Source organism: Geospiza fortis, unplaced genomic scaffold (genome assembly GCF_000277835.1).
Source record: "Geospiza fortis unplaced genomic scaffold, GeoFor_1.0 scaffold130, whole genome shotgun sequence".
Classification (NCBI taxonomy): domain Eukaryota; kingdom Metazoa; phylum Chordata; class Aves; order Passeriformes; family Thraupidae; genus Geospiza; species Geospiza fortis.
In genome coordinates this window covers 18,325,798-18,353,440 of record NW_005054300.1, presented here as the reverse complement: position 1 = coordinate 18,353,440, position 27,643 = coordinate 18,325,798, and the positions used below count along the sequence as shown (strand labels likewise).

The 27,643-nt window shown below is 41.0% G+C and overlaps 2 protein-coding genes across 2 annotated transcripts in view; one reads left to right on the top strand and one right to left on the bottom strand.

Moving 5' to 3' along the window:
• The window catches only part of OGDHL (oxoglutarate dehydrogenase like), a 46,724-nt gene extending 34,364 nt beyond the window's left edge, over positions 1-12,360 (top strand). Inside the window, 7 exon segments of the mRNA XM_005417290.3 lie at positions 578-756; positions 4,405-4,476; positions 5,288-5,413; positions 6,030-6,102; positions 8,133-8,296; positions 8,845-8,999; positions 9,716-12,360. Coding sequence (XP_005417347.1) covers positions 578-756; positions 4,405-4,476; positions 5,288-5,413; positions 6,030-6,102; positions 8,133-8,296; positions 8,845-8,999; positions 9,716-9,839 — 893 coding nt within the window. The 3' untranslated portion in view covers positions 9,840-12,360.
• An 8,478-nt stretch (positions 12,361-20,838) lies between these two features.
• CUNH10orf53 (chromosome unknown C10orf53 homolog) lies at positions 20,839-23,659 on the bottom strand. Its single transcript, XM_005417427.1, has 3 exons — positions 23,650-23,659; positions 21,390-21,509; positions 20,839-20,900 (listed from the first exon to the last, which is right to left on the bottom strand). The coding sequence occupies exons 1-3, from the start codon at positions 23,657-23,659 to the stop codon at positions 20,839-20,841; spliced, it is 192 nt and encodes a 63-aa protein (XP_005417484.1).
• Between the last annotated feature and the right edge of the window lie 3,984 nt (positions 23,660-27,643).

Here is a 27,643-nt window from a genome sequence, read left to right as displayed (position 1 = left end):
AACAGAGATCAAATACTTTAACACTAAAGCAGAAACCTAAAGGTCCTTAGCCCTGCCTCAGAAAGGACTTTTTATCCAAGTCCCAGATGTGTTGCCATGCAGCTGTTATATTCAAATTTTTTGGAAGATCTGAAGACTAGGATCATGTCTGTAGACTGAAAATTGATGTCACCAGTAATTGTCTGTCTTTCCCCCTCTCATATGCAGATGATAATGTTGTGTAGGGCTGTGGAAGTATTAAAATTAATAAATAACTCTAACTGGGCTGTAAGTGCATTTTTACAGGAGAAGATAGTAGTGAGCTTTTAGGGAAACATATTAAAGTTGGAGAGGAGGGAGGGGGTTTAATTTCTTTAACAACTCCTATGATATTGAAGTGTTTGAGGAAAAGCTTGAAGGATTGAAGTCAGGCTTGGAAAAGGTACTGTTGAAAACTGCATGATTTATAACGGGGCTCCAAAAATCCAGTTCATGCTGTAATTTTGGGTTGGTTTTATTTTTAATTTTTAGTGATGAATGAACAGAATTTTCAGGAAATCTGTTGATTTTCTATTTCTCCTACCTCTTTGCTTGTCAGGTTTTGAGCTTGGCTTCGCTATGGCGAGTCCCAACGCACTGGTGTGCTGGGAGGCCCAGTTCGGGGACTTTCACAACACGGCTCAGTGCATCATAGACCAGTTCATCAGCTCCGGCCAGGCCAAGTGGGTTCGGCACAACGGGATCGTCCTGCTCCTGCCGCACGGCATGGAAGGAATGGTGAGCACGTGCCCCAGGGGAGGGCTGGCTGCACTGCCCTCTCTGCAGCTGGAAAAGCCTAAGGGGGCTTGGGGATCCCAGGGGAGGAAGGCGCTGTTAAGCATGTGGGGCTGCCTCAGTGTTATGAGAAGAATTCAGATAGATTGACTGGTGAAAACCAGAAAACCCTTAGAAATATTTCTGAGCTGTTAGCTTTGTGTCCTTGTTAGTGGCATATACCACTTCCCCCCATTTTTTCCTTTTTTTCCCCTCTCTTTTTTGGTAACTTTCCCTAAGACACTGCCTTCTTTCCCCAGAAAGCTGCATTTTCAGTGTACAATAAGAAAAAAAATTCATGTCTTAAGAGTGCTTGCTTGGTTTTATTCAGCATAAAATATATCTCTGTAAACTCTGCACTAAATTCTCTTGCTATGAAATGATATAAATCACCTTTAAAACTTCTTCAAAAATCATTGACCTTGGTCAATTTTGATATAATAAGAAATCTTCATCTTTCTAAAAAGGAAAATGTTTCTACTAGCTGTTGACTGTCTTTTCTTTGGGGGCTAGTAGGAGGAACTAGACAATGTCTTACAGGGAAAGGGCGTGGGCACACCCTATGTATAAAGATACATGAAGTTCATATCAGCAGCGGAATTGTTCTTCAAATATTTTAAGTTCTTTTTAAGTTTACATGAGCATCATGTCAGGCAAGGTTAATTTTCTCCTTTTCAAATACATTAACCTTCATGAATTGTTGCAGGTATGTTTCTAGTTTTCTATTTTAAAAAGCATAGTATGTGCCACAGTGGCAATCTCAATCTGTACAAATGCTTTAGACCTTTTCACCACAAACTGTGTCATTTCTATTCTCACAAACAATTTCATTTATTTCCATTCAATTATGATCCTGTCCTGATACACTGGGGTGCATTCATATGTTATGAATGGCTTTCCTCATCCATTGTGCTTAAAGAATAATGGGTCTGATGCTGTTCACAAGGGTTTTGATAAATTAATTTTTTTAACTGTATCCTGAGGGGACAACCTGAATGAGCCCTCAGCAGGAGGTGTGGTCTCTGCAGGGAAGCACTCAGTTTAAGGGGCTGGTTCTCTGCTACTTAGAATACATTTAATTTTTCTTTTCCCATAGCCACTTGGCAGAGAAGATTTGCACAGGTCTTCTGAAACATGCTTATTTTGCTACTAGTGTCAGCTGCTTTTGGAATATTTAAGCATCCCACCAGGCTGCTGAAATCTTTTTCTCTTCCTAGAGGACCTTTTCATTACAGGAGGACTAGTCTTTCTATAACATACAGTGTTGGGGACAAGATGGTTTGGGGAAGGATTCTTAATGGGATATGGATCCCTTCACCTCTAGGTCATGCATTCACAGGCAAGTTGGCTGTGATTGAAAGACTCTGCAGCCTAATGGCTCCTCGGGGACTCATCTGAAAGTAGCTAATGGATTCAGTATAGGTCTCACTGGATAGGTGGTCACAGTAGAGATAAACCCTACCCCATCCCACGCAGTAGTTGCTGGCAGTCTGATTGGTGGTGTCAGCACAGAAACCGAAGATGGATGTGAACGTTGAGGCTCTGGACTGAGGTTGTTGCTGGGGCAATGTGTGAGTGATGGGAAAGCCTCACCTGCCTCTCCTGTAATTGTTTGCTGGTAACATCTCTGTTCCCAGTGTACTGATTGCAGTGTGCTTGTGAAGCACTGGGTTTTGTGCTCTGTGTGCCATGCTTAGTGCAGGATTTGATTACAGCAAACAGATGTGAACAGCAGAGGTGCTACAATAAACTGTGCTGCTACTGTGCACACAGTTTTGTGCAGCTTTGCTCCTTGCTCTCAAGTCCTTTCCTGTCTGTGACCAGATTATTTGGCACCTCAAAAGTGGAGGCAGAATTTAAAGGAGCAGTGATACAAGGCACAGTTCTAGGCTGTTTGTGTTATACCTTTGTTGCCAACAGAATGTTTTTTTTCCTTTGAATTCACTTAGTCCATGAAGTAGATTGAATCATGGAGTCATAGAATGGTTTTTGTTGGAAAAGACTGTAAAGACCATCTAGTTCAAACCTGCTCACTATGGCAGGGAGCCTTTCACTAGGCCAGAGGCTGCTCAAAGCCTCATCCAGGCTGGCCTTGAACACTTCCAGGGACAGGGTATCTACAACTGCTCTGAGCAACCTGTGCCAGTGCCTTGCCACCCTCACAGCAAAAATTTTCTTCCTTGTATCAAATCAAAATATTATCTTCCTTGTAACTTGCTCTCTTGCAGCCTAAAGCCATTCCCCCTTGTCCTATTGCTACTTGACCTTGTAAAAGGTAGCTCTCCAGCTTTCTTGCAGGTCCCTTTAGGTACTGTAAGGTGCTGTAAAATATTTCCCTGGAGCCATTTCTTCCCCAGGCTGAACCATCCTGACTCTCTCAGCCTGTCTTCATAGGAGAGGTGCTCCAGTCCTTGGATCACCTTTGTGTCCCTCCTATGCATCTGGAATCCTGCACTTGGAATTAGGAAGGAGGATGTGTTCTGCCAAGGGGGACTACCAGTTTTCAGAATAATGACTGATTTTGGAGTTCATGAATTAAGATTCCAATAGAGGAAGTTGCTATGAGACATAGCCATATAAAGAAGAAATCTCTTTATGAACATTATTAGCTTAGGAGACATGGAGAGAGTTGAGAAGTGTAATAGTTTGTCTTTGGGTTAAAATACTTAACAGCTGTGTGTGAAATGAAAACCCTTCCCAAGGGCACCTGTCACTTGAACAAGCCAAGGCTGTCAGAAATAGCAATACATAAAAAAGCACGTTGCATTCTCACACTCCTCATAGCTTTCTATTATCCTTTATAAACAGAGACATGAAAAGGAAAAACAACAGATTCTGCAACATTCCTTATTCCTGATAATTTCTGTGGCCAGCATCCATGTTTTGGTTAATGTAAAATGGAGCTAACAGCATTTGTGCAATTTAAGTAATTGCCATGGGTACTGCTAGTGAGACAGTGGATGGGAGTATTCAGTAATGACAGAACATAAAATATCTCCTGAGGAGGCAGAAATTAATCATAGGTTAGTCTGGCAGATAATGCATGTGTGTATTTTGATCCATTTTAGCTAAAGCATTCATCTCAGTATTTGGTCCTGTACAGAACAGTGAACAGCAGTAGGACAGATCCTGTGCCTGCTTTTGTTGCTAATACAGCAAAAGTGGTCAGCAGTTAACTTTGTGTTTGCTCCTGTTCAGCATGCACAAAGAGTGAGTCACTGCAGTTCTCTGAGGCACCCAGTGCTTCTCTTCCTGACATTCCTCATGCTCCTGTTTGCTCTGCATTAGCAAGGTGATTGTTGTGCCCACATGGGCGCACTGCCTTTCCAGTGGTCTTCATTGCGCAGCTAGTCTGAGGGTAGAAATCACTTGCAGCTGGTAGAAATGTTGGAAATACATGTGATAACCCAACCTCATATGAAAGCAGAAGATGAGGAATGCTGTCCTGTGGTGTGTCCTCTCTCCCACTGCTGTTGTTGATGCCTTTGGCTGGGGGGCAGGTGTGCAGCTGGTGCAGAGAGGACAGGAGGTACTCATGCAGTGAGTGATTTAGACTGATGTCTAACTGCTCATTTGGCTCTTTAACATTGTTTTAAATGATACCTTTACCAGGGTCCAGAGCATTCATCAGCCAGGCCTGAGAGGTTTCTGCAGATGAGCAATGATGATTCTGATGCCTATCCAGTAAGTAACTTTGTCCTTTTCTTGCTTTTCACATCCCAAAGATTTTCTGTTAGTAGCATCCTTTTAGCTAGGTTAGGATAGGATTCAGCTTCAAGTCTTGGTGTAACATTAACTTGATCCCAGTGAAAGTAATGGAAGTATGCAACATTGCTGCTCATTACAAAGCTGAGATCACATACAGTTAATCTTTTGCAGCATGATCTTTTTATGGCTGTTCCTCAGGGCCCAGTGATCCTGCTTGTTTATACTGCTGTGTGTACTGCAAATAGGTGTCTCCAGCCAATTTCTAAAGGAGGTCAAGTGACACTAGCCTGGCTCTTTGCAGTGGAGCTAAATTGTACTGCTAGGAGCATGAAAATAAGCAACTTCTAATTTTGATTGGGCTAAGACTTTCATAGATTGGTCATTCACTTCTACAGATAAAGTACAGAGCTCTACAGGATGGGAAAGAGCGAAAACCAACTGTACACTGAAAAAATGAATTACAGTTTAATGTTCTTTCAAAGCAGTTCTATTTTGTTTCTTCCACCTGCTGATATCCTAGTCCTTCTCAGTCTTCCTTCCCGGACTTCTCATCTTTTCTGAATTAATGGAAACTTTTCATGTTGATTTGCATATTTAGGAAGAAATAGAAACAGAAAGGATGCTTTGTAGGGATGATTCCCTAGCCAATAAAACAATCTCAGCTGAGAGCTGCTAAATAAATTTTTTGAGGAAAGGAGTTTCTGAGAGTCAGAAATAGAAGGATGGTTTTCAAGCCTTTTATCTGATCTTTCAGACATTTTTCTAATGCCTTTAATGTTTTTCTCAGGAATTCACTGAGCAGTTTGAAGTTTCCCAACTGTATGACTGCAACTGGATTGTGGTGAATTGTTCAACTCCAGCCAATTATTTTCATGTCCTCCGAAGGCAGATCTTGCTGCCATTCAGAAAGCCGGTAAGGTTACCTGAATGGACTTGATTATTCCAGGTAAATTAGCCATCAAACAAGGAGTGGCCTTTGCATATGACACACTGCTGAAAAGAATGACGATTTCTGGTAAAAAAACCTTAACTGAACACAGGTTGTAGTTGCCAGTTTGATGGAAAGAAGCTCAGCTCTGATTTACCATGGCTCTTAAACTTGATTTTCAGCTTTGCTTCCATCTGGCTATGCAGATCTTCAGATGAGCTTCTCAAGATATTAGTGATGTAGCTTACAGGTTGCAGAACTATCATCTGCATGTCTAATTGCTGGAACTTCAAAGACCCAAGATACAACTGTTGAATGTTTTTCTGGTTCATAGCCTGTGATTTGATTTTGTTGTCAAAAAAAGCAAAACCAGTGAGTTTTGAGAACCTGTAAAAAGAGTAGGCTACCTAAATCTTCTGAATAATTTTGAAACTTTCATGGCTTTCAAAACAGGAAAAAAAAATTACTGTGTTTGCTATTCATACTAATTTATTCTATATCATATTCAGTTTATGGGTTTTGTGTGCACAGTGTTACAAATGTTGCATGTGTAATGAAGATAAAACAGCTTCTGGCTCTTGGAAAAATTTCTGTCTTACAGCTGATTGTTTTGACACCCAAGTCACTGCTGAGGCATCCAGAAGCTAAATCCAGTTTTGATGAAATGGTATCTGGTAGGTCACCTCAAAATATTGTGGGGAAATAATTAGCTGTACCAAGTTGCATGTCAGACTCTGAATCTGCTCTGGCTCTGCAGAGTTTGACTTCTCTTTTGGCATAATTCCTGTGGAGCTGCCATAGTCAGGGCTAGCAGGGACTTCTGCTGAAAACTTTGCTTTCATATATAGATTCTTAGTTTTTACAAGTTTATCTCATAACCTTAACCCTTAAACTTAATGGTAAGTCCATTTCCATCTCTGCAGGGAGTTTCTCCTCAAGAGGCTACTATGTCCCTCTGCCTTTTTTCTCTTCATATAAAAATGTAGTTGTTCTTTGTCCTGCCCATGCCTCTTGCCCCCATGACTGAGGGCTAGGTTGTAATTACACTGGGCCCATTTGGAAGAATAATGTGCCCAGTTCTTGTTACAGTGCTTTGGGGCTGCTGTGTCACACCAGTGATCTAAAGTGAGATCAGTGAGTTCAGAACTGTTGTTGGCATGCCATCAGCACCAAGAGATACACAGTGACTGCAATGGTTTTGTCCTGCCTTGCACTGTGTTGGAGTGGCATCAGGAAATACAGTGACATGAATGAAGGATTAAAGTGACTGTTCAGAGTGAGAATGTGGGCATAGGTGTGCTGGTCTCTCTCCAGTTCCAGTGAGGGTCTTGACTGCTGTCAGAAGAGAGCAACTGCTCAGTTTTTTAAAAGCAACTTACACTGTATAAGTGTGCTTAAATATTGTATTCTTTTATTTTTGTAAGTGTGTAAAATTTGCTTCTCAAGCAAAGGCATTTGCAATTTTTATTACTGTTTAAAAGCTCTGTAGAATGGGTCAGATTAGAAATTCTGTAGGCTTTGAGATTTGTCGCTTTGTCTTGGGAGTCCCCTCTACTTCAGGCTAACCTCAGTAGTGGCAAAACTCCAAATTAACATTGAATTTTGGCATACTTTCATGTTTCTGCTGAAGAGGACAGCAGTTAGTAAAGTGTTTCTGATTCTGAGCTAACCCTTTCTGCTCTGCTTTTAATAGAAAGCTGAGAGAGAGGAAGATTGACTCCAGCTGGCCCAATGAAGCACAGATTCAGTCTTTTTAAATGATGAATTCTGCTGTTCAGTGGGACAGGATAATTCTGATATAAATCAGTTCTTCTTTGATATGTTTGTGCTGTTGCTTTTCTTCCCAAAGATAAATGATTCAAACAGGAGCTTATTCTCCTGGTAAGGGGGTGTGCTGATTCAGAATAGGAGGTTGAGCTGCTGTCTGCTGCCCTGCAGTTGTTTGATGTGGAAATAGTTCTACTCAATCATATACGAGAGCAAAGAAAAGGATCTTTTAGATCATCAAGTCCCTCTTCCAGTATCCCAAGCAAATTGTACTCCTGGGAGGTGGTAGCAGTGAAGATATGCATCTGAAATGGTACTTGTACATTAGCATTTATACATATGGCTCAGCTCTGTGCTAATTCTTGCTTTGGCTATTGCTGTTTTAGCTCTCAAACAGAAGTTTAAATCAAATATACAGCAGTAATTTGTGTGCTTGGGTAAATAGTTCTGCGGTTGCCAGATTTAGTTGTATTGCGGATATTTGTTTTGTTTTTATAGAATATTCTGAAATTTGTAAAGCTGTATTAATGTTACATGGTTGAGATAATCTTGGAAAGAAGAAAGAGAATATTTCAGGTGATTCTCTGGAAAAAAACCCCAAATTGGAAGCAAAGTTGAGGTGCCCAACCAATTTAAAAGTAAAGATGTAATACACAGCACAAAGCTGAAAAACAGTCTATTGTTGATATGATTCTGTCTATTAAGTGTAGTGAAAGACTGGACTATTGGAAATCTTCTAACTTCTTGAAGCAGAACTGCTGAAAGTCACTTTAGCCAAGTTACCAGTGTGAAAGGTAGGACCAGAGAGGCAGGAGAACCTTTCAATCACTGCAACCTGCTGCTTGCTCAGTAAAGGACTAAAGGGCTGTTTCCTGGGCTGCTTTATTGAAATGTCAGGTCCACTGAGGGCATTTTTTCTAATTTGTGCTCCAACTAGGTACCACTTTCCAACGTGTGATTCCTGAGAATGGGCCAGCAGCTCAGGCACCACATGAGGTCAAGCGAGTGATCTTCTGCACAGGAAAAGTCTACTATGACCTTGTGAAAGAGAGAAAGAACCAAGACCTGGAGAAACAAGTAGCTATAACCAGACTTGAACAGGTGAGCTCCCTGATCCTCAGAAGACATGGTGATGTGGTTTCTGTGCATTTAAGTAGACCCCTCCTAGAATGGATGGTGATAGCATTTTTCTAGTACTTAGCATCTTACAAGACATACTCTAATCCTTCGTGGGCTTGTGAAGAAGGAAAACATCAATTGCATACTGGACAATGAGATCCAGAAGACTTGATCACTTTGTTATGTTGTTCTGGAAAAGTTAAGATTACAATATTGATAGCACCTTAAATTTGTATATGCAGTCTGCTAGGTTTAATTGTTGTGAATAGTGCACTTTGAAGCTATATTGTCATTCACTGATAAAGGACATGCTACAGCTACTTCACTAAAAAAGCCATAGGAGTGCAGGTGGTCTGGACTATAACCTACTTCTGTTCATACTAACACAACTATAAAATACTTGTGTACTCATTGCTGAGCATTAAATCAATTAGAGAAACATGAGTCACTCTCCATGGAAAAGTAATGACTCACCATGGGCTAATACCACATAAGAGAAAGCCTTGACAATTATTACCCTCCTTTTCCAGATCTCACCATTCCCCTTTGACTTGCTGAAAGAAGAACTTGATAAGTATCCAACTGCTGATCTAGTCTGGTGTCAGGAGGAGCACAAAAACAGTGGATATTACGATTATGTCAGACCTCGTTTTCGCACTATTGTGAATCGCACTCGACCCATCTGGTATGAGACTTTAAACAACTACTCTGTCTCCTGGGCTGATGTGTTTGCTTTTAAATTTGGCTGGGATTGTTTTCAGGTATTTATGGGTAAGTCAGGTTCTTCACAAATCAAAACCTCTGAGTCTGGGTTCTTGGGTGAAGGAGGGAAAAATCTAGGCTACTATTTCTCAAATATAAGATGCACATACTGCTCCTCCTTGTAGATCTAAAAGAAGATCAGTAGCAACTAGGTCTGTATTTATTGCTACTAGCCCAGCACTTAGCTCTCTTTTGTCTAAGATTCTGTCATTTTAAGGATTTCATTCCAGATATCAGGTTTCTGCAGGAAACAGCTGTTGTAAGAGCTCAGTCCAGGCATTTTGCATTTATTTTAGATGACTGACTCTCAGATCTGCCCATGCAGCTGTCAAAGGAATGTGTGTCTTCATTGCTAAAAGCAAGTTACCTAGTTATGAGACAGTGTACCTGGCTGCCCTGGGAGGGATGGGGAGAAGACACAGCTTAACAATGATGGGAGGAAAGACAGGGAAGCTGACCAGAAGGTGTAACTTGGTACAAGTTAGATTGATTTTTATTTAAGAAAGATTGATGAATAAATATCCCAACCTGCCAAGCTGACTTGAATGCATTAAACGGCATGTTCTCATGTTTGTTATTGTCAAAATAGTGTCTCTTCTCACCTCATTCATTGTCTGCCCAATTCTTTTTGTCATGAAGGTATGTTGGCCGAGAGCCTGCTGCTGCAGCTGCCACAGGCAACAAGAACACGCATCTGGTGTCACTCAGAAGGTTCTTGGATACAGCTTTCAACCTGGAGGCCTTTGAGGGGAAGACATTCTAACTGCAGGGCCCCCACCTGTCTCTGACTGGTAGTCTCTCAAAACACTGCATCCAAAAGGAAAGTGGGGAGAATACTGGAAAATATGTATTTTTGCTTTATCAAATAAAAGGATCCAGCAGCTGACTTCATTACTCTGTACCTTGCTTCCCAGTTTATAAGGAAAAAAAATTCCAGCTTACCTTCCACCATTTTTGTCACTTGTCTATTTAAATTGGGGCCTCTTTGACACAAGAAGCTTCTCCTATCCCAGAATGCAATGTGTGCTTGGTGAGGCTCATCTCTCAGTCTCTGGGCACTGTCTAATTACTTTAAGTAAGTAGAGCAGGCATGGGCAGGACCATAGTTATGCACACAAAAGTCATCACCACAAGGAAAAGAAATTAATTATTTCTGTCTATATATCAGAGAAGAGTAATGAAACTGAAAAGTAGAGTTGGTAGATGACTTTGGTAGAGAAATGTACCAGCTGTGTTTGTTGGAAGGAGATGGTGAGGTAACCTGGAGATGTGAGGAGGCTGGAAACAGGGAGTCACATTACAAAGTTGTAATGGGGCTAACAGAAAGTAGCATGAACCACTTAGAGATCAAGAAGGGCAGAAGTAAAAGGGACCAAGAAAAGGTTGTTTGTACATGAGACCACAGCTGACAGAGCAGTGGGTGATCACCAGGAGAATTCAGCCGCAAATTACTTCAAAAGTAAGAGGTGCTCCTGAACCCTGGGCTGCCTGCTTTGATGCTATGTGGTATTAGGGAACTGTGGGGTCCTGTAAACATCCCTGTTTTGGATAAAAATCTTTCCCTCACCATACTACTAAGATATGCTTTTCCTTGACCACTATGAGATGGTGTTTGGATGAGAAATCTCTGTTTTTGCAACAAGCAGTTGGTTTTCTGCTTTGTCCAGTGCTATTCCGTACCTCACATCTCCTTGCTGATACTAATTCAGCTCTGAAATGGCTATTCCTGATTTACTCACCCTTTTTTTAGAGGAAGGTGGGCAAGCAACAGCTGCTGATTTACCAAAAGCATATGCTATGGTTTTGCACAAGTAGTGATTGATTTTTTTGGTCCCTTACATTTATCTGTCAATTAGGATCTCAACTGCCATGTACTTTGGGTATGGGCATAAAAGTGAACCTCCTCAAGCTGCTCTGTGTCAGGGGGCTGATGTACAGCAAGTGCTGGAGGGGAGAGAGCAGCAGGGGCTGTTTCTCTTGCTGGGAACTAGTGCTTGGCTTCTGGGGAGGCGCTGCATGGCAGGGTGGTCTGAGAACCATTGCTTGTGCTTCCTCCATAGTGCTAGAAGGCAGGGGAGCCCAGCACTTCTCTCCCTCTTGATGTAAGAACTAGTATTGTCAGAAGTCCTGTTCCCTCTGGCCCAGGAGAACTGGCTCTGAGTGGACCTTGTGAGTGCAGGTTTCTGCAGCACTAACCTGTGTAGTGGCCGGAGGCTTTCTGCCCTCTTTGTACTGTCTGGCAGAGGGAATGGTGAGGTGAGCAGTGTCGGTGGGGTGCAGAGGATGGCCACGCCTGTGCTGGGGCAGGGAGCTGGAAGCAGCGGCACAAAGGCCCTGTGTCCCAGGAGTGCCCCTATGAATGTCCCCTGCAGTGCCTGGAGACAGCATAACAAGTGACTGGAAAAAACAGAGATGAGGCTTCACCCCATCTCCACCTCCCTGTCCTGAGCATGCTCCTTGGACATGCTGTTGCTCTGTGAGTACTTTGCCCTGCTGCTGCTGTATGGACTGTGACATAACAAAGCATGGCACTTTATGTCTGATTCAAAGAGTCAGGTGATGCTAGAAAGCTTCTTGTCTCATCAAAATAAAAAGCTGTAATTAAAAGCTTTAGCTATGATCAAGTATTACATATCTCAGCATGTTTCCAAAAAGGCCTATGTGCCTTGTATTGTCCTTTTATTTGGCTTAGACACACCATGATGGTGAAGAAACAGTTCTTCTGTCAGAGCAAAGAATTGATGTGGTAAGGTACTTACCATGGAATCCAGAACTGAACTTAGTCTAATGTTTGTGAAACTCTGTAGCATCCTTTTAAATCAGGCTCGTTGCCCTGGGCTTTTTCTCTCACTGAAGCATTTAAGCTAATTCAGTCTTTGAAAACCTAATGAACTTGGAAAGTACTGCAGTTGACAGCCACAAATGTTGTTTCCTATCCTTTTCTATAGCTCAAAACATTAAGCTGATAGACAGCAACCATCACCCAAAGTATTTTAATGCTTTTATGAATGCTTGTTTCTGTAGCAAGAATTGAGTGCAGCTAAATATTGCTGGCTCTGTTTATTGTATTCTCAGTTTGCATAAGGCAGTCAGCGCTGCATGAAATATGATAAATGCACTTTTGCCACAGTATATGCAGAGGTAGAAAACAAAATTAACATAGAAATATAAATGGTAAATGACAGATTTTCACTCTCATTGTGTATCTAGATTGTGGCATAATACTTGCATAAAAATTCTATCAAAGATGCAAAAAAACTCAATAAAATAAAAGTACATAAGAAAATTCTCTGTTATGGCTGTTCTTTTTGAAAATTTCTCCTTTGAGTGGGGACATTAACATCCTATTTGTAAAAGTGTTAGGACAGCTCATTTGTCTGTTTTGTATTTGTTTCCTCAGTGTTGGCTTATTTAAACATAGAAGCAGTGAGGTAGACAGCGTTTGGACTAGCAAAATATAATTATTCAAAACCATTGAGTCAAAATTGACGATAACATTGAGGTGATAATCGAATATTTGGTTTATTATTTGCTATTTTTTTGAAATAACACATTAATGCATTTTTATTTCAAGGAGTGTTTTTAAAATATTGGAACTAGACTCAAATTAACATCTCTAATTTCTAAACATGTTGTGTCTTCAGCTTTGAGATGGAATATGATTAAAAGATTCATCTTTGTATAATGTTTGACAAGAACTGAAGTATTATATAGACCTCTTGTGAAAAAAGTTGGCACTGAAATTCAAATGACAGCTTTGCAATTTGGAAGAAACAGCAAATGTGAGAGTGAGTTGACTTCATGTACTTGGGGACACACCATACTGTGCATGCCCACAGCAGAAGACTAGATAATCAGCTTCTGTCACTGTTCTTCATTCCTGACAGACAGCAGGAGTGTGCTTGATGGAAACCTATGCTCTGCCCATGGTACAGTCAGAGTCTGTGCTAGAGCAGAGGAGGAGCCTGTTCTCCAGAAGAGAAACCATTCTGTTTGTTCCAGGAGGTAAAAATTAATGTATGAGACTAGACAAGAGCCAGGAATGTGTGCGCATTGTTTGAACTGAGTAGATGAAAGTGTGTGCCTTGGGGGGTTGTTTGTTTCTTTTCTTTGTTTTGTTTTAAGTATCCCTTGTTAGACTCTCAGGCTGCTGTTCCAAGAGCTCTGGGTAGCTCTTACCTGAGTGCACAACCAGCAGATGTGCTGCCTCTGATACAGAGCTGGGAATACCCACTGCTGCTAAGAATAACAACAAAATGAAAGCTTGGGAACCCCTACTCTATGCTTTCACTCATGCATATATATATATATGTATGTATGTGTGTGTGTGTGTGTATATCTCCTTTTAATTGCTGTTGGCATAGATGACATCAAACATTGTTTAAAACATGAACCAGAGGCATACTCAATACTCACACAAAGCCAAAATGGCTGTAAAAGTAGATAGAATAGGTTTGTAAAGTTAACAAGTCTGGTCAAAGATGGAAGAAAAGAGTCCACTGTTGTCTCTTATATTGGTTCAGTGAATTCAGAATGTGTTGATTTTCCAGGCAGCTCCTGGGGCTGGCGCTGGGCCCTGGGATGTCATGAGGGCCCCACCAGGCTAACGAGCAGCCCGGGGCAGGTGGGGATACTTAATTATGGCTGAGGGGACTGGCCTGTGTGCTGTGGGGCTTAAAGCCCAGGTTGTGGTTGCAGCTGGCCCATCTCTCTGTAATTTGCTGTCCTGCCCTAAACACCTCAAGCATTTTGCCTGTCTTCCCAGACTGGAGGGCTGTGCCCTGTGCAGGCCCTGTGAGGGCCCTGTGTGGCACTGCCGCCATTTCCACAGTAAGAAGGAGTTATGGAGTCAAGGTGAGGGGAACAAGGCCGAGGATAGCTGCTGGGAAAGGCTCAGGAGGGAGAAGTGGCCTCAGACTTTGTAAGCACAGGTAAGAGACTGGGAACTGGGTGAGGACATGCTGTCCTGGCCCTGGGGTGAAGGGAACACCGAATTATTGTCACAGCTGCTGAGCACTGTCAGGCCTGGAGTAAAGCCCACGGCGAGGCTGTGGGGCTCTGAGGGGAGCCAGTGGTGAAAGCTGCTCGGGCTGTAAAATGCTGCCACTTGCTGTGGGAGTGCAGTGAGGCTGGCTTGGGAAAAGCAAGGGGACCTGTCTGTGGTAAAGAATGCATTTTGTTCTTTTTGCAAAAAGCCCAAACACTTTAAAAAATTAACTCTCCTTTCCTGGGGAGAGCTATAGAATAACCTGGATTTTTCCAGGCTGCAGCCATCATCCCCAGTGAGACCTGCTGGGATGGGCAGACACTGAACCTCTACTTCTCCCTCCTTCCATGTCCTGTGGACAAACTTGCAGGTCTTGGGGATTTTGTCAGTACCTGTCACGCAACCTTTCTGTGCTGATGATCATTTTAGACACCAAAAAAACCCTGCAAATATGGGTAATTTTGCTTATATCTTTCTGCCCTTGTTCCTGAATAGTAAAGGTTACTGAGTAGAGTAACTACAATAGGGCATTCAAGATTCCTATGAGGTCTGATAAAAAAAAAAATTGTGGGTTTTTTCTTTCTTTGCTCCTTTTGACTGTTGAGTAGTCCTCCAAAGTCCAGTTGTGTAGCAATAGAAATCTTGATTTCATGGCCTCTACTGATCAAAAAGACAATTGAAAGTTTTTCTTCATGTTTATACAGAATGAGGACAAAGATTAAGTGAGTACATTTTCCTAATCATTGGTGTAAGATATCAAGGAACAGCATGGAGTCTAAAATAGAAATTCAGGATACTTGCTGGAAGGAAACAGATTAATATTTTTTATTTTCTAATTTGTGCTTTTTAACATTGAAACCACTTCTGGTTTTAGATACCTCTTAACAGTTACTTCAGGTTTTTTTAATGCCTTTATTTAAAATGTTGCCTATTATCCAAAAGGAATAAAAGAACAAAAGGAGTAATTATTCAGGGAAAATAATATTTTAGAGAATTATTAGCTTTGATTGAAAATGTTTCACGGATTTCCTCAAAGTTTTCAATTATTAATAAGTGCACCAGGCAGTTCCTTTGTGACACTTAAGTGATTCAGTCATTAATGGCAAATGGAAATCTAATTTGTTTAGAGGGGGAAACAGTTGTAGTCATCACTAAAGAAACCTGAATTATAATTTCAGAAGTCTTTACTTCCCGTTCAATAGCCCATAAATTCACTGATACTCTTACAGAAAGAGCACATAGACCCTTTCTGCCCATGTCATACACAGCCAATGTGAGATTCTCCTCCACTTCAGGACAGGGTGCATTCAGCCTGCCACAAGCAGAGGGGTCTGTGTGAGAGCTCAGCTTGGCTTTCAAGTATGTTCCTTGGGTGGACAGTACATTATCCCTATGATGGGTTTGTTTTAGTACTGGTTTAAGGGGCTGCATTTCACTTGGAATTCCACCTGCAGTGGGATAACAGCCGTCTGCACACAGACTTGGTTGAAGGGCAGTGATGTTTGGTGCTCTCACAGAATTCCCCATGCACCTGTGATGCTGCCTGGGCTGAAGGAAAAGTGCACCTCAGTGCTAGAAGCTGCCTGAAAACCCATCCCTGCCAGCCTGTGCCTGGGGCTTGGCTGTGCCATGAGCAGACCTGGTTCCTCTCTCTGCTGCCCACAGTGACCTTGCCCAGGCTGTGAGGTCACTTCTGCAGTGATGCCCTGGGTGGGTTTGCTGGGGTTCCCACTAAAGCTCCCCTATCTGGAGTGAGTCAGTCCCACAGGAGGAGCTGGGAAGTAGATGTGAGCAGCCACTGTGTGCTGGCCAAGACTTTGCAAGGGTAAAGTTAATTAGTAAAAGCCAAAAGACATATGAAGGAAGAGCATGTTTCATATACACTAGAGGAATGATTTTGTTTCCCTAAATTAGCATATCCACTGCTGGGGGTAAAATAAAGGAGATAAAATAAAATTGTCTGATATAGAACGTGACAAAATGACCGTACATAATTTCCCATGACTAGAAATAAATGTTTAACAAACTGCTCCCAGTAGGCTTGTTAAAGATGAAATATTTATTACTATATGTTAATTACAGGGTTTAAGCAGTACTTAAGCAATTTAAGGGGATTGGCTTCACCTTGCTTTCAATAATTGTATGTGATTAAATCCTCCTGCATCAGTTGTTCTTTGTGCTACAACAGTTTGCCCAAACATATCCTTAATTAGTCCATGTTTGCAATATTGGTTATTTTGTATAGGATGAACAGTGGACAGCTTTCTTTGTGAGTTTCACAACCCAAGCAAAATCAAATTCCATCAACACTGATGTTTTTGCATGTGGACTGAAACACAATAACTTGTGAAGTCTAGAAAAATCTTATTACTCTGGTAAAGTTGTATGTTACTCTCAGGACACTAGTCTCTGGCACTACAAATCTGTTTTGAAGAAGTCTTTATATACTTTTTTTAGGCTGCAGTATGAGACAAATAAATACTTAGCATTAAAGTTTTCCTCTTTCCTCTAAATCTGTAGATATTTTGCACTTTTACATCTTAAAATACTGGTTTGTGCCAACCCATTTTGCACAAAATTACATTGAATAAAATTTTTGGCTTATCCTGACTTCAAACTGGTGTTGACAACACTGTCATCTTAAAGTTGATGAAGAGCTGAAGCTCTGTGTTGCTTAGGGACTCTTCATTGCAACGACCTACTGCCTATTCAGAAGGAAAGATAAACACAAATAAAGCAACTTAATCTCCAGTGATTCTTAACGGTTCCTAGTTACACTCTCAGATAATTAACTTCTCCTGTGATGTGCTCATTTAATAGATACCTGGTCATATGTGACCATGTTTATTTAATGCGCTCTGCAATATTTATACCACAATACACCCTTCTCATTATAAACCAGACAGGCTTTAATTTATTTACACACACATATTCTGAAGCTTTTGCTTAGACAAACTCTACAGGCTTCAGGAAAATATATCTGAGTGTGCATGTCAGTTTATGACTGCTCATAAATAGCTCCTGAAGGGACTGCCTGGAAAAAAAAAAGAATATTTTTCCTTCTTTTTGGCATTACTGTTCTGATATTTATGTACATTAAAAAATTAGGGACATGCTACATGAAGCGTGATTATTTTTGTTACTTCCATTTTTATTTCATTTTCATTTACCACAACCCTGAGGTCCCTCATTAGACTCATCAGTTAAATAATATTTGTCATAATGAGCATAATATTGCACAACTCAGGAGCTCAAGCAGATTTCGACTCTATGGTACCTGTCTCTGTAACAAAGCCCAAAGGGAAGGAGATCTCTGTAGCCAGGTTCTGTTCCCCAGAATTAATTCCAAAGTCTGTACATCTTGCAGCAATAACTGTGCCACTTTTGCATTAGACTTCTGAAAGTTAGCTGCTTGGAAATTAAGTGTCTGCTGTCTTTATTATGATAATGCATAGGATAAACACCTAAAGGCCTCCCCTGGTAAGGGGAACTGTCCTGTTGCAGTGTATGGCTTGTGCAGCCACTGAGAGTGATGGCCAAGAGCAAAGTCCTCCTGTTTGCTGAGAATGAAGAGAGTCCATCAGTGGTGTCTTGAATAAGGCCAGTTTGCTCCTTTTTAAATGGGCTCCTTATATGAGGAAGAAGCTTCATCTTTCCTAATATTGTTTCAGACCAAACACCAGTGAAGTACCTAGATTAGGAGCCCAGAGATGCTACAGTCTGTACACAGAGATCTGAGTGCTTTGTGGGGGTGTCTGTCTCCATCAGTTACAGAGCTAGCCCAGGGCAAGCCAGCCCCTAAACTAAGGTTCACTGAAGTGCCTGCAAATAACTGAGCCAAAGCCAGTATTAGGAGGTGTGTTCTGCAAGGGGGAGTGGACTGGGTGCCACAGCCCATGCTTGCTGCAGTTGTTTTCAGATTATTCTAAAATTTATCGAGTTTTTAAAATTTGTTTCATGATAGCTAATGAATTTTATATTTTTTCCCCTCTCCTTTTGAAGAAGTTACTGGAAAAATTGTCAGATTTTTTGGAGCCATTTGCAAAACACAAGGAAATGCACATGATGGAGCTTAATCATGTTAGAAGAGATTGTTACTGTGAAAGGCATAACTATTTTAGTTCTATTGGGTTATTGTGCCATTAGTACTGTTTGACTGCCAACTGTGCAGCAGTGGGGCTCCAATCAACAGGAGTCTGTGAGCCTTTTCCATTGCAAAGAGTGCCAGGGATAGGAGGGAGAGAGGCTCTTAGTGGTACTGTTTTTTCAGTGATTAATAATACTTGAGATCCATTTCAGTGATCAGAAATGTGCCTTAATGAGACAATTAGTCAAACCATAAAAGCTGCACAGCAATTTAGTTGGTGTTACTACTGGAATAATTTGCTGCGGCTGCTTTCTTCTTCCTGATTTGACTTTGTCACAATAGTCTGGCTGGAAGTTGCTGTACAGAAGACTTGGAGGCTAAATTCAGTTTTGAATGGCCATGATTATCCATAGGGCAGATAATCCCCTTATAAATGAGGAAAAAAGTGAGGGGAAAAAAGTGGGTATTTCATTATAAAAAAATTACATGCCTTTGTCCACGTGGCTACTGTAGTGCCTTTCAACATCCAGCTGCCTGCTAGTGCTGTGGCAACTAACTGCAGGTAGTTTGGGGGCAGGTACCAGACTGAAAGAGCTACTGCAAATTTGTATTTATTTCTTCCTTCTGTGACAAAAACACAGTAATGGGGCCTGAGATCTCCATGTGGAGCTATGAGATCTCTTTTAGGTGCAGCTGATTTTTTGCCTCACTCTCACATTTTGGTCATAATATTACTCAAAGCAAAGTCAGAGCAGCTGTTCTCAACCCATGCTTGTCTTAAAAGCTTGCTGTTTCAAACCTGCAGCTTTGTGTTCCTCAAAGCTTTTATTTTTTATACAAAGTTTGTATTTACTCCAGTTAAACATGTTGATTTATTAAGGCCTAAAGTCTCCCTACAAAACTGCTGTTATCTGACTTGGAGGTATGTCAGAAATGTCCTCAGAGTGGTGTTAAAGAGGGCACCAAATACAGCAAAATTAACCCACCCAACAAACAAAATAACAAACAAAAAAAATCTACCCCAAGACTAGTCACAGTGGTGAGCTCATCTGCTTGCTGTGTTTCCAGTGATGTTCACAGCTTTCCACGCTCAAGAGATCTGGGGAATTTATTCTGCTATTTTTGGGAGTAAATCCTGCCCAGAACCAGCATTATTTAAACTAATTTAGTCTAATGAATTTGCATTTACCTAAGAGGGCAGTAAACAATTTACTGTCAGAGCAGAAAGTCATTTGTTGGTGTCCTAGTGATGAATGTGGTAGGTGTGTTTGAGAAAGCCCTGCCTCTGCTGAGAGCTGCACTGGAGATGCCTTATGGGCAGGACAATTTGCTCAGTAGTGGCAGGGAGGCTCGGGGTGACAGCAAGGTGTGACAATCTGCTCAGTAGTGGCAGGGAGGCTCAGGGTGACAGCAAGGTGTGAACAAACTCCCTCTGCCCAGGGCAGGTGCTGCAAACCCAGTTTGCTGTCTGTGTGAATGCTTCTTGCAAAAAGTGCCCCTGGCCAGCTGTGCCAAGCTTCACTATATTGATCTTCTCAATCCAGCTCATTCTGGATGTTCCCACTTTCTAATCTTGTTATATCAGAGTGGTAGAAAGCAAAAATATTTCAGTCTTCTAAAGGAACAATACAATTCCTGCTTTGCTCAGCTTTAACTATGAGTATTGTTTTTCTTTTTAAAGGATATTGGTTTAGTGCCTCTGCCACCTGGAGGGAAGGGGACTGAATCTGGACATAGTGATAGTGTTATTTTGACACACTTTTGTGTTGGATCAGTGTTACTGTAAATGTAATGTTTGCTAACTCCCTGCAGATTTCAGCTGGTAGAAGATACTGAGCGACAGATTTTCTTTGGGTTTTGGTTTTGTGCTGGGCAGCCTGCTCTCCTGTAGCCCTGCTGGAAACTGCAGCTTTGCTGCCTGCTCTTCCTGGGCTCAGCAAATCCTTGTGTTTCTTGGCTCAACCCCCTTTGTTAGGATGCAAAGATTAATCACTTCCTTCTTTCACAACTAATTATGGGCCAAACTGAATATTGCTCAGGGCACCAGCATTCTGGCATATGATTATTTTCACACTGCTGAACTTACCTAAATCTAAATTGTTTTTAAAATAAAATTGAAGTTCAATGTATGTTGACAAATAAGGAGCAAAAAAGAAGCTTCATACTCTAGTTACTTCTGAGGTACATGGAATATCAGCTGTGATAACATCCAGTCAGTTTTAATTCTGTCCGTATGGGTATGCCAACTTCTTTCTCTCTACTTTTGGGCTCCCTAGTGATGCACAACTGTTCTCTGAGATATTTGTGGCCAAGAGAAGAACTGAACTGTAAGCCTGTATAACTGTAAAAAGACCTATTATCAGCTAATAATGACTTTGAAAGTATCTTTGACATAAGAAACTTTATAAAGTTGAAAGAATTAAAGATTTTCAGAGTTTCAGTCTTTTAATTTAATTCAAATTATTAAAATGCCATACAAGTCAGTTCTACCTGAATTTGCAATATTCAGCGTTGTAACATACAACTGTTTCTGGAAAAGGTGTTCTATTCTTATTTGGTTCACATGGGGGTGTAACAAGATTATCCCCTTCCTTAATAGAACTAGAACTGTAAAGAACTAATGTTTATGATGCAAGTAAACTGCCTGTCAGAAACCCAAGATTAAAGGGGAAGTGTCCCTATAAGTTGTTAAGCATTTAACACTGCTTTTCTGGCTTCTTCACAAAGTGGATCTAACTTGCCATCAGCTCCTAAAGGAGAAAACTACAACTCACAAAATATATGCATGTAAATGTATTTACCTTTTACATTTCTACTTCTTACCCCAACACATACAGATCTCTGTGCTCTCCCTCACAGTACTTGGACCCAATTTGTCTCTGCTGTGGTTAATTCTGTAATCTGAGACGGACTCAGCTCATGCAAAAAATATAAATTCCTATTTTGAAAGCAGAGGGAAGCCCTAATACCTCTGTGGACCAAAACCTAGCAGGTTTTCTTGTGGCTGTGGGCTGGTGCATGTGGGATGGCCCCAGACAGTGCTCTCCCAAGCATGGCCTTAACTCCCAAGCCATTCTCTGTTCCTGACTGTGCCTTTCAAACTGCCTTGAATATAAAGCAGTACAGAGCTTAAAAGTGTAAATGTTGATAGAATCTGGACTGTTTACGCCTTAGGAAGTGCTCATTTCAAAATGCAGGTGCTTTTGGAAGAACTGCCAATAATAAAATTCAGGAATTACCAAAATCCAGGTCATAAATGTTGCAATGAAATACAATATCCCTGTCAACCACCGGGTCTACAGCATTCCAGTTTGTTACCACTTCCAGAATAAGGCGATGTCCATCTGCCTTCAGGCCAGCTGGAAAAGGGCAAAGAAGCAGTGGCCAGTATGTATTTGCTTGGTTCTCAGTAAATTTTGAGTATATCTAAGTTCTAGCACTTTGAGGATGAGAAAAACCCAGAGTTAATGTAGTTAAGTGCTGTACAAAACTCTCCACAAAGCCTATCAGCTTTAATCTCCATCTTCACTATTATTACATTTAATGGATCTCCTTTGAATGAAGCCTCCAGCCTCTGTCATTTCTAGGTCTAGGGGTAAAGGCAAGAAATTAATTTTGTACTTGTATTTGCTATTAACTGGCAGAGCAGCTGTAAGAAACAAAATGCAGTTATTTGTAAGTACCACAGAATAAGACTAAATTCAAAAGAATTCTCCAATAAGAATTAAGATGGTGTTACAGAACAGCTGGAACATTAAGTGAACAACCTTGATAACCCAATTGTTCATTGACGCATAATTCATCTTTCTTCTACTGAAAGAGTAATTTCTCAGGACATTAAACACTTGAGATTTTTGTGAAGCTGAGAATCAAATCAGAATGGACAAAATAATCTCTTGATCCACATATTTTTTTAGTTTAATTAGGTGCTTTTCAGATTTATTATGGTACATTGTATAATGTAAATTAATCAGAACTGGGGAAATAAGAACACAGAAATGCCAAGTACTTGCCTGGGCACTCCCCAGATTTGAATTTGTTTTAATTCATCACTTTCTATTGAGCTGTTTTACAAGGCAGAAGCAAATTCCTGTATAGTCAAACATTCAGGGTCTCACCTTTCCAGGTTTCTATCAGCTGTGTTAAGGCTGTACTGACATCTCAGTTATTCTGGCAGGTGGAGGTATTTTCTCTATCCCAGTTCCACTGTAGGTGTATGACCTGCAAGGGTCAGAATTTCTCAAACATTTAACCTAACTGCATCCACCTGTGAGGGCTGTTTGCAGTATTTAAATTCAGCTTACTGAAAAAGTAAGAGAAGTGGCTGAGGAAAGAGTGCTCATAAAGTAGCATTCTTTCAGCTTCTGCTGCTGTTTTGCCATTCTCATCAGACAGCTCTCACTGCTTTCTAGGAAGCTTTGATGGTAATCTCAGACAATTAATTCACAATTATAAAATGGGTGAGAGAGATGACACCTCTGTACTGTGGGTTCTAAATTAAAAGCCCACCTGATTATTTTCCCCAGGTTAGGGCCATGACAGGTACATTGCAATGATCTACCAACCCCAGTGAGAAAAATTGGAATGAGTTGCTAGTACCCCACTTACTGCATTGACTAATGCTTTCTGTAAATTTTCAGTGTCAAGCAAATAGGGATTTGTCTGATACCTAGTTTATTATTTTCTCTTTTTGGGGGTACTTCTATGTTATCTAAAGCCTTTAAATTCACAAAACTGTACTTATGGGAATACTTGAGATCACATGCATGCAATTTGATTTGTCTTGAAACCTTAGATGAATTTTGCTAGGCAGAAATGGTTATTATTACAGCTGGAGAGCATTGGAGCAGAGGAAAAGTGTTGCTCATTCCCTCATAAACAGGAAATAGACTACACCAGTCCTTAATGAGATGAATGAGAAAAAAAAATAGCTACAATGCTTCTCTGTGGGCTATCCATCACTGCAACTTTAGGTATGGTTAGTGAAGTTCTGCAGCACCTGCAAACTCTGTAAAACCCCGAGGCACTGCTCTTCTGTCAGAGCTGCCGTGGAGCCATTTCAAGCCCTGCAGCGGCGCCCCGAGCCGCACAGCTGGCTCGGTCCCTCACCTGTGCATGCGGGAGATCGGAGCAGCTCTGCTCCAAACCGTGGCACCCGAGCCTGGGGGTACCTGCTGTGCCTGCCTTGTGCTGGCTGCTGGAAATAACCGCTGAGCTGTGAGCAGCAAATGTAACGACTCCCAAGTACTTCACTTTACGACTACATTTGGGTTTAAATGTTTCCATCATTGGTTTATGTGTTTATTTCAGTCTGTGTTTTTAATGAGCTGTGTGTAACCGGAAAATATATGCACACTGTAATGCAAGCTTATTCTAGCAAACACAAAAGATGGAGGTGTTTGTGCTTTCTGGGGCGTCTTTGAGGAGCAGCCTTTTCCCCTGTCTCACACATGGCACAGCTGCTGGAGCCCCCTTCGCAGCCTGCCAGCCTTGCAATACCGAGAGCCATCGGTACGGTGCGGCCATAGGGAACCTGAGCAGGGACCCGAGGGAACGGCCTGAAGCTGCCCCGGGGGAGACTGAGACTGGGTATCAGCAAAAGGCTCTTCACCCAGAGGGTAGCTGGGCACTGGAACAGTCTCCCCAGAGAAGTGCTCATAGCGGCAGCCTGACAGAGCTGAAGAAGCATTTGGACAACGCTCTCGGGCACATGTAATTTGTAAATTGTTGGGAGGTAATTTGTGAAATGCTGGGAGGGCTGGGAACGTCCTGTGCAGGGCCAGGAGCCGCAGATCCTTGTGAGTCCCTCCCGACTCGTGATAGTGCACGATAGCACGTCAGGAACCGCGCCGCCTCCCCGGGCAGGGCTCCCCGCGGGGCGACCCCTGAGGCTTCGAGGGGCCGGGGCTGAAGGCACAAAGAGGCGACAAGGTTTTTCCTCTGATAGCTTTTATTTGCAGCGCGGAGCTCCGTCCGTGAACGAGCTGAATGCGCGTTACCAGCTTACACTTCAGGGCGTACATATAGACAGATAAACATATTTCAGTAGAGACAAAACATAACGTGAACAACATGTGCTATAAATACACATTTACATTTGTCATAAATATATACTTTTTTATAAAAATAAAAGTATCACTAAAATATTTCTCTGTCTTCTGCAACTCACGCTGTGTTGTCACAGCCGTGTCCTGCCAAATTACCCGCGGCACAGGGGCTCTGGCAGCACTCCTGTCAAAGGAGCGAGGTCGGGCTCTTACGCCCTTGAAACACCCCTATTTTGAAATCGAACGTCTTTTACTTTTGATGACTTTGAACACGGAATTTCATTAAAACATTTGCTTTTTAATTTCTGCACCCCAGCACTGTGTGTACATTGGTGTACACCCACGGGGAGAGTGAAGCAATTACCTTCTGAAAGTTCTCTTGCAGGGGGCTGTGTGCCCCAGGTCCCACCAAGAGGCTTGATTAAATCATAGCCACTTGTTACATTAATTACACCTAGCTTGTCAATCAAAATTTTCTCTCTTTTTATACTGAACGACCTATTCCACAGTATTCTGGTTAGAAACATTTTAAAAGCTTCGTTTTTGGTTTCCATAAGTGCATAAAGGTGTGTATTTTTAAACTTCATAAAGGAACTTCATTTGCATAACACAAATAATTTTAAATAAGAACTTAAGAAAACCTATTTCCTGAAATCCTTGATAGATACAGCATGGGATCACACCACACAGGTGTAGGGAATTCTGTTAACTGAGAAGCAGTACAGTCCCTTGTGAAGCTTCTGCTGTCAGAGAAGTTTGTAATGCCTGTGAATTTTTATCCATCTGTAATTTAACCAGAAACTTTCAATTTAAACAGACCTGAACTGAGCCTGAAGCTTCCTGCACCAAGTCAGGTACCTTGCAGATAGTGCTTTTAGCACAGGTAGTGGCTGTAGACCATGGTAGACCATGTACACAAAAGACTTCTCTGCAGGGACTGAGGTCATCAAAGCTGCTCCTTTCAGATATTCAGGCTGAACACTAAAACCAGAGCAGTAAGATGCAAGTACAGGATGAATAGGAAGTACGATCACTGGTCCTCAAGTAAAAATATATTGTCAGTATTTTCCACCACCAGTAGCTTGCAGAGCTGGGGAATGCAAAACACCTGTTACAGCAGCTGTAGACAACTAAGGGGCTCTTAATGATAAATTGGTATAAAGTACCAGGTGTGGGTGTAGAAGCTTCCTGAGTTCTCAGTGACTGTGTTGAGCACAGTGTCTGAGCTATTGTTAAGATTCCAGAGAAAAAAGTAAAATGAGAAACAGGTAATATTGGCAAATAACTATCTGTACTTATGTAGCTAGGAATACAAAATAAAAGTATATATTTAATTAGAAGAAAATTAATAAATTATCAAATAACTATTCACAGTATTTTTATACTCTTAAAATATGACTACAATTTTAAACATGTAATTCTACAAAAAATATGTAGTGCTACAGTTATGTTAGAAATGCAGAATGCTTTTGTAGTGAAATGATAGAAAAATTACTGGGAATGTTTTGAAGAAATTCTCATAACTATAGTATAGGAACAATTTAAAGCTTTATTTTGAACCGTGTATTCTTTGAGCAAACTTTTGGTCTCGGCAACAGTTTTCTTGGGTTTTGTTTATGCATTTTTACATCTTAACTTTTAAATTAGATTAGATGTTAGGAGCAAGTTTACTGTGAGAGCACTGAGGCACTGGAGCAGGTTGCCTAGAGAAGTTGTGGATGCCCCATCCCTGGAAGTTTTCAAGGCCAGGTTGGATGGCTCTTGGAGCAACCTGGTCTAGTGGAAGGTGCTCCTGCCCATGGCAGGGAAGTGGGTACAAGATGATCTTTAAGATCTCTTCCAACCTAAACCATTCTATGATATCTTTGGGGCAGCTTTTATGCTATAATATTATTTATGTAATCTAAAACCAGATTTCATCTTTGATTTGAACCACAGCTCACAGAGTAATAAAACATACATATTTTTCTGTGAAATATAATAACTTTAAAAAAATTAGCCTAGCTCTTAATGTCTGCAAATTATCATAGTTGATTTATTTCAACATAGCTACATGCTCTAATTGATTATCAGGCCCACTGCCCTTTCACACATGGGGTTGGGGATATCCTTTATCCAGCAGGCTGCTTAAGTGCATGTATGCACCTCTAAAGAGGCAGTAAAATAATCATGGACATATAGAATCTCCTGAATTTGTATCTAGAGTTCTTAAATAGAAACATATTTGCATCTCTAGGTAATTGCAATAAATCCATTCTGCTTTTCGGCTTCAGAGTGCTTAAACATGTGATTGTTGGGTCTACAAAGGAAGAGAGAACATCACTCTCCACAGGCAAGGAAGCAATCCCTGGCCAGGCCTCAGAGTGTGTTCCAGCTTGTGCAGCACGGGATCTGCACTGGAGTTTGGAATTGAGTGTCTTCAGTGAGTGAGTAAGTTGTGTCCTAACAATGATACTGAACACCTCTAAGTAAGGCAGCATATTTGACCTCACAAGAAAGTAACTGGAAATATCAGTCCCTGCAAGGATTTATAGGGAATGAAAAAGATAATTAGAAAAACCTCAGGATAACGTTGACATAAAATGGGAATTACCAGACACTATATATTACCACTTTCCTGGTTGAATTTACTGTCTATTGCAGAATATTATACCCTATATCTGCTATTTAAAAATATAAAATATAAATCCCTCCGGGGGGGAGGGGATGATGCAAAGCTGATATGAGTACCAGTACTGGTATTTATAACTCTAGCTGGAGACTTACTTATATTGCAAATTTACCTCTTCATTCTAATTATTGCTCTTTGATTTTGTGTGGTTGCATTCACTCTCCTGCCAGTCACAATGACTAAATTAATTCCAATGCAAACAGAAAAGGTCTTAAGTAGGATTGAATAGTACTTATGTTTTGTGCTTTGCCACTCTGTCAGGGTGGATTTTGCTCACTGATAGAAAGAAATAATTAAGTCAATTCATTAGGGACAAAATTCTCCCAATTCTCTGCGATGGATCATGTCTCTTATATGCTGCTTTCAGAACAGGACTGTACTTGAGACCAGTGCAAACCAGAATAAAAGCTAAATTAATTCTGCAGCATTTTTTGATTGGGGTAAACATGCAAACAGTTGTGTTATATTCCTGAACTCTGTGGAAATGCACAGGGGCCACTCTTTAAAAAATATTCCGTTTTTCTTATATAGTAAATAGACTGGTGGTATTAGACACTCTTCATGCAAAAGTTCAGGATATAATGGCATCAGCCTATTATTTACAGTTTTACTCTCAAAATTCCCAATAGCGGGAATTTCTTTTTTTCTTTACATGCAAATCTTGTAGTAATAGATGTGAATATTTTAGAACTACTTGCAGGGGATATTAATTAATTGGTGTTCCTTAGTATTTAATTTATGACATATCCATATAACTGACTCAATTTTTTAGGTG